Here is a 7,222-nt window from a genome sequence, read left to right as displayed (position 1 = left end):
TTTTTTTTTTTTTTTTTTTTTTTTGGTACCAGGGATCATACATCATACTCAGGTCTTGCACTTGCGAGTCAGGCAGTGGAACTACTGAGCTAAATCCCCAGCCCTTCTGAAGCTTTTTTAAATGGAAAAATTTTGGGTCTGCATAGTAGATAGGACAAATCTGATAAAATGACAGTTGTTCTCCCAAAACGGTATTTGACACATAATAAACTTCTTTGTTGCTGTTTTTAAGATGAGGTCTTACTGTGTTGTTCAGATTGACCTCAAACACCTGAGCTCAAGAGATCCTTTTGCTTCAGCCTTCTGAGTAGCTGGAACTACAAATGCCTATTATCGCACTGAGCTTACATCTAGTAAACTTTTTTGTTTTGGTACCGGGGATCGAGCTCAAGACCTTATGCTTGTAAGGCAGGCGGCAGAACCATTGAGCTAAATGCCCATCCTCTAGTAAACTTTTAATGCCTGTGGATTTGTAAAGTTTCCATCTGTTGGTGATATAATTAGCCTAGAAGGCCTGAAGCTGTCAGTCTTGAGAAACACAGATGTGTTAATGATTTGAACTGAGATGGACTTTAACTCATGCCTGCAAAGCATTATGGGCCAGTGTCAGGACTGTGCTGGGACCAGGAGGAACTTTACTTCTGAGGAAAACACAAAAGCAGAGGCAAACAGCATCTAGGCCACCACCCAGCCTGGGCACAGCTCTGGAGCCCTGTGATTTTCCAGGGGCTCAGGTGTGGTAGCCCCAGAGTAGAGGATGTAGCCCTAGCAGGAGCGCCCTGGGGCTCAGGTGGATCCTGCTGAGTCTGAGCCCGGCTCCAGGGCTACAGTTATGTCCTCCCAGGTTCTAGGGCCCCAGGAAATCCAGAAGTCATGAAGTAGGTGAGGGAAAGAGGAACCGCTGCCTAATGTGGATTATTCTGAATCAACTTTCAGTTGAACATAAAATTAACGTCTGGCTGGTAACCCGGGGGATGTAGCTCAGTGGTACCGCACCTGCCTTAAGTGCAAGGTCCTGAGTTTCATTCCCTGTACCAAAAATTAACTGTATATAGTATTTGTTTATTATAAAATATCTAAGTAGCTTTGTGTGTGTGGGAGGGAGAGGGGGGAGAAAGACGGGGAGAGAGAGAGACTGGAGATTGAACCCAAGGCCTTCAAACTGAGCTACATTCCCACCCCACTTTTTTTTTTGGAGGCAAGAGTCTGGCTCAATTGCCTGGGCGTGGCTCAAATTTGTGATCCTCCTGCCTCTGCCCCAGGCAGAGTGCTGCCTTAGCCCAAGGCGTGCACCCTTGTGCCCAGCTCCAAGTAGTAGGCTATTAAAAACCCATCAAACCACTTATATTACAGCTGATTTGTCAGGGGACATGTTTTGTAGTATCTTTCAAAGTGTGAGGAACCTGTGTTTCTTAGACTGTCAGGGTGGTTCTGTCCCTCAACCCTGGGTACAAAGTCACTTACTGTTTGGAGGCAGCAAACGATTTGGCCTCTTAATGCAGTGTGTTGTAAAATTATGTACACAATTTATAACTTATGTAATTTAATGTTTTTTTTATTTTTGTAACAGGTGGTTGAAGATTGGAAGTTCATAGCCCAGGTTCTTGATCGGATGTTTCTGTGGACATTTCTTCTGGTTTCAGTCGTTGGATCACTTGGGCTTTTTGTTCCTGTTATTTATGAATGGGCCAATATAATAATACCAGTTCACATTGGAAATACAAATAAGTGAAACTTCCCAAGGGGTTGTGGAATGAGTTTAGTTATAGCAAACACATCTCTTACAGCATCTGTACCATTATGAAAATGTAAAAACTGTTTTAAAATTAATTGCAAGCTATAGCCAATTAGCTGTTGGTAATACTGGTTTATGTTAGTAGATTGTCCATTAGAACATCTACTTGCATGGTTAAAGTAATAATGAAAAACAGCAACAAAACAGTATCTAAACTGTACTAGAGAAAATCTCTTTGTATCCTGGCAAATAATACTAACTCATAAGCACCGTGAAGTTTCGTCTTCGGAGTCTGGGAAAACTTCGTTTGTATTTGAAGATAGATTTAAATTTTTGTCAGGATTTATGAAGGTATGTACTTTTTATTTTGGTCTTGTTTTTTGGAGATTGGATTCCGCTAAGTTGTCTAGGCTGGGCCCAAACACATGGACTCAAATGATTCTCCTGCCTCGGCTTCCTGAGTAGCTGGAACTATAGGCATGTGTCACCATGGCCTGCGAAAGTATGCATTCTAAAATTCTTCTGTCCTGTATTCACAAACAGGTAACTTTTAGTCTGTCATACTGCTATGTTTAGTAAGCTGACTACTCAGGAAATAAATACTTAATGTGATGCTGATATTCTATAAACATCTTAAATAAATGAACAATGGGGACTGGAAACTCCTTCAAGGCTCACTTCATTCTGTAGATGCTTACACTGAGTGTTGTACCAACTATTTTTGTACCTCGCCTTCCACTGTGAGATCATACAACAGATAACTCCTGTGGATGTGCTTCAGGATATCCATCAGCAATAGGATATCCTAACATTAATTCCAGTCTCCTTGTCCACACTCCCCACAATAGAGAGAGTCATTTATAGGACTGTGGTAGTATCTCTTTATCCTTGATCTTAGAACAGTCTACTGCAGTTACACAGATCCCATTTTACAAGGATGTCCAAGTGTAGATCACTCTGTAAGAAAGCTGTCTTCCAAGTTTAAAGATTGTATTCCAAGGTGGTATAGTCAGATGGTTACATACCTATAATGTTTCAATATTTTTTTCATTCCAGCAATTACAGTAACCTTAGAATTGCAAGGGCCTTTAGATATAATCTAGTGTTTCTATTACTAGTAAAGTATTTATCAGTACAGTACAATGTATCACAGGTAAACAGTTAAATGTCATCTCTTAAATGACCCTGACTTACCTATGATCAGAAAGAACACATTGATGGGAAACTTGGATTTGATTTAGAACTTTTAGATGTTCAGATAACAAATGGCTTTTTTTTCTTTTCTTTTCTTTTTGGCACTGGGGATCGAACTTGGGACCTTGTGCTTGCAAGACAGGTGGCAGCACCACTGAGCTAAATCCCCAACCCGTGTCTTGTTTATTAATAGAAAGTAACCCACCTGTGTTCAAGCCACTACTCTTTATTGTAGGCAGGCACTTAAAACCATTTAGTGAGTGAAAAATCTGTGCTGTAGCTGGATAAGTGTACCCCGGAGGCCCAGGCATAAAAGTCTTGGTCCCCGGCCTATGGTGCTTTTGGGAGGCGGAGCTTGTGGAAGGAAGTTAGGTCACTGGGGGTATGGGCTTGGATGGGAGGTTGGGGCCCTGTCCCTTTTCTCACTGCTCCATGGATGCCATGAGGGGAAGAGCACTGCTCTGTCACATGCACCTGCCTCACCACAGGCCCAAACACCAGAGCCAACCAAATAGAGACTGAAATCTCTGAAACAGCCAAAATATACCTTTCCTCTTTAATTGGCTCAGGTATTTTGTCACAGAGACAAAAGACTAATACAGATAATTGGAACTGGGGTTGCTGTTGTGCCTTTCTTGACAGTGTTTCAGAAACCTTTGGAATTGGTTTGTGAAAGGAATTGGGGAAATTTTGGATGCTATAAACAGAGCTTAAGGGGTGATTCCAGGACTTAGAAGGTGAGAATGCTGACAAAAATATGGACAGGAAAGGTTGTGTACAAGAGGTTTCAGATGGAAATAAGGACACTGTTGGGAATTAGACACCTTCTATTATATTTTGGCAAAAAATATGGATTGCTTTTGTTTATGTCCTGAGACTGTGGGAGGTTGACTTTAAAGGTAATGGACTAGTTTCTAATCTGACAGAGGAAATTTCAAGGTAGTTCAGCATTCAGCTATAGCGTGGGTATTCCTGGCTGCTTTGTGGCAGATTTACAGTGAAAGCAAAAAAGTGGAGAGAAAAGATCTGGGAAACTTAGTTTAGCTGAAGGAGTATGTTTAAAGGTGCTATCAAAGAAGATACAGCTGCTAAAGAGATTAATGACATTTTTAAAAAGCCACATACTTTGCACAAGGACAATAGGAAAAATGCCTTGAGGGCATCTCAGGAATCTACAAGACCTTACCCACCACAGGCTTAGAAATGGAAAGGTACAAGTTTATTCCAAAAACTCCTTAGAAAAAAGAGCCCCAGGATGCCCTGCTTGTACAGGGATAAGTAGGGAATTGTCTCCCTGGGATTCAGTTCCTGTTTAGCAGTGGAGTCATTCAGGCCACTACAGCCATTGTTCAGCTGGGCCTCTGCACAGTTCCTGCTGTGATGCTCATTTCCCTGGCATAGATGCAGAATACAAGGGCTATGGAGTCATGGATGCTCCCATCATGATTTTAAAGGACAGCATGGGAGGCCTGGGGGTGCGTGACAGGGTAAGAGTCCCTGCAGGAGCTGGAGAGGTGACACATGAAGCTGTGGGATTGAGGCTGCAGTGGAGACTGTGTGGGCTGTGGGCAGCAAGGCCATAGAGGCCAGACTGTCCAAATCCTTGGGATCCTACATTTTGCCACTGTGCACCCTGAATACCAGACATGGAGACCATGTTTGCCCTGAGGGGTTTGTCTTGTTTTAGTCTGACCCTTCTATCTGTACCTCTATTCCTCTTTTGAAATACAAATGTTGACCCTATTCCAATGAATCTTGGAGTATGTAACTTTCTTTTTGATTTTCATAGGAGATCACAGCTAAGTTTGCCAAGTCTTGATGGAAACTTTGGACTTAGACTTTTAAGCAATTCCAGAACAGTTAAGGCTCTGGGAACTCTTGAAGGAGAACTAAATCCATTTTGCATTGTGAGATGGACATGAACCTTTGGGGGCCAGTGATGGAATATTATGGTTTGGGTAAGTGCTCCCTGAAAGCCCTTGTGTTGAAGGCTTGGCCACCAGTCTGTGGCACTCCTGGGAAGTGGTGGAACCTTCAGGAAGTGTGGGGCCTGGCAGAGAATGTGAAGCCATTGAGGGTTTGCCTGTAAGGAAGTACTGGCACCCAGCACCTTCCTCTTTGTCTTGTGTCCCCCACAAGAAGAACAGTTGTGCTCCACGACATGCTTCATACCTTGATGTGCTACCTCACAACAGGCCAGCAGACCAGAGAGAGAACTGGGGGCCACATTAACCTTTCATTTTTTATTAGTACAAGTTTGTAGTGCACAGTGATTACATTCATCAAAGGAAGATGTTATTAGTACAAGTTTGTAGTGCACAGTGATTACATTCATCAGAGGGAGTTGGTACATGTACATAACACATCTTAATTCTATTTATTTCCCCTTCCCTGTCCCTTCAACTGTAGTCCCTTTCCCATTTGCAAATGATCTCCCTAAGTCCTATTATACATCCTTTATTTTGCTCTTCAAATTCTTTATACTTTGGATTTCTCATAAGAAAGAAACCATTAGATATTTAAGCTTGCATGTCTGATTTATTTCAATTATTACGAATCCTTAACATTCAGAATCCTTCCATTTTTCCCACAGATGGCTCAGTTATCTTTCTTTATGGCAGAGTAGTATGCCATTGTGTCTAAATACCACATTTTCTTTATCCATTCATCTGTTGATGGACATATAGGCTGCTTCCAAGATTGAGCTCTTATGAGTTCTGCTATAAACATGGGTATGAACGGATCATGGTAATATGATGTCTTTAACTCTTTTGGGAAGATACTTAGAAGAACAGCTAGGTCAAATGGAGTTCTAGTTTTACTTTCCTGAGGAATGCACAGTGGTTATACTAATTTACAATTCTACCAACAGAGTTCCCTTCTCCCTGCAGCCTCTCCAATATCTGTTTATATGATTTATTAATAGTAGCTATTCTGGAGTAAGTTGTTTTAATCTGCATTTATCCCATGGCCAATGATTAACATTTTTTCCTGTATTCATTGACCATAGTACTTCTGAGAAATGTTTATTCATTTCACTTATTATTTGACTGGGTCTTTTATTGGGGGGGTCTGATTTTTTGGGGGTTTATATATTTTAGATATTAGTCCTCTGAGGAATAGCTGACAGATACTTTCACCATTCTGTAGTTTGTCTCTTCACTCTTCTTTGCTGTCTAGATGCCTTTTAATTGAATACAGTCCCATTTGTTGGTGCCTGATGTTATTTTTTTGTGCAACTGGGGTTCTGTTCAAAATGTATACAAGACCTGTGGTTTTGTGGGTGCCATAATCCAGGAGTGGTCTGGCTTCTCCTTACAAACCCCCTTGACACTGAAGTTTGGCTCAGGGAGTTTCTCTATTTACCCTCCTGTATCAGACTTTGTGTGAGCCCACACCTCAGGGAACCCGATTTTCTCCATTGCATGGTTTGGAGACTTCATCCCTTGCTTTCACCACTAGATGACTATGATGGTCTCTCCAACCTTTGTGTTAAGCTGATTATCTCAGGTATGTATCTGTCATAGTGACGGAAAGCTTACTACATTAGACACAAACTGCTCTTGAGCTATCTTAGCTTGTACACATTTTAACATTTTATGTCATTACTGTTAAAGGTTTTTGTGTAACAGTGAATTTTATAGAACTCCTTGACTTACAGAAACATGAGTCACAGGGCTATAATTGTCAGTTTTTATTTTTGTACAGGAAAAAAAGTAACAGTGAGAAGATTTAAATGGTCTCTGATCATTTGTCAGGTTATTCAGATTTAGAAATGTAGTGTGGTAAAAAATTAACTTACCTAAAACAATGTTTCTCAACTAGGGCCAGTTGTGCCCTTGAGGTGATGTTTAACAATACCCAGAGACATTTTGGTTGTCACAGAGGGAAGGGGGCATGTCACTGGCCTGGGGGGGGGCGTGATGCTGTTCACCATTCTATGGTGCACAGGACAGCCTCTGACCCCAGCCCCAAATGTTTACAGTGCTAAGGTTGTAAAACCCTGCTACAGAAGCTCATGCTGTGGTCTGAATGTGTCTTCCTGAAAAATCTAATACCCAATGTGATAGAGGTGGGGTCTTTGGGAGACCAGTGGGTCACAAGGTAATGCCCTCATGATTGGGATCAGTACTACATAAGAGATCCAGAGGCCAGGCATGGTGGCGCACACCTGTAATCCCAGCACTTGGAGAGGCTGAGGCAGGAGGATCACTGTGAGTTTGAGATCACCCTGGGCTACATAGTGAGTTCCAGGTCAGCCTCAACTAGAGAGTAATACCCTATCTCAAAAAA

At 41.8% G+C, this 7,222-nt stretch overlaps 1 protein-coding gene across 1 annotated transcript in view; it reads left to right on the top strand.

Annotated features, from left to right (window-relative positions):
* The window catches only part of Chrna5 (cholinergic receptor nicotinic alpha 5 subunit), a 33,160-nt gene extending 31,040 nt beyond the window's left edge, over positions 1-2,120 (top strand). Inside the window, exon 6 of the mRNA XM_010619463.2 lies at positions 1,571-2,120. Coding sequence (XP_010617765.1) covers positions 1,571-1,732 — 162 coding nt within the window. The 3' untranslated portion in view covers positions 1,733-2,120. The remainder of the gene's footprint in view (positions 1-1,570) is intronic.
* Positions 2,121-7,222: the final 5,102 nt, after the last annotated feature.

The sequence above is a fragment of the Fukomys damarensis genome, unplaced genomic scaffold (genome assembly GCF_012274545.1).
Source record: "Fukomys damarensis isolate Sample0158 unplaced genomic scaffold, DMR_v1.0_HiC HiC_scaffold_25, whole genome shotgun sequence".
NCBI lineage: Eukaryota > Metazoa > Chordata > Mammalia > Rodentia > Bathyergidae > Fukomys > Fukomys damarensis.
Note: the sequence above shows the minus strand (reverse complement) of the source record. Positions and strands in the feature narration are given on the sequence as shown.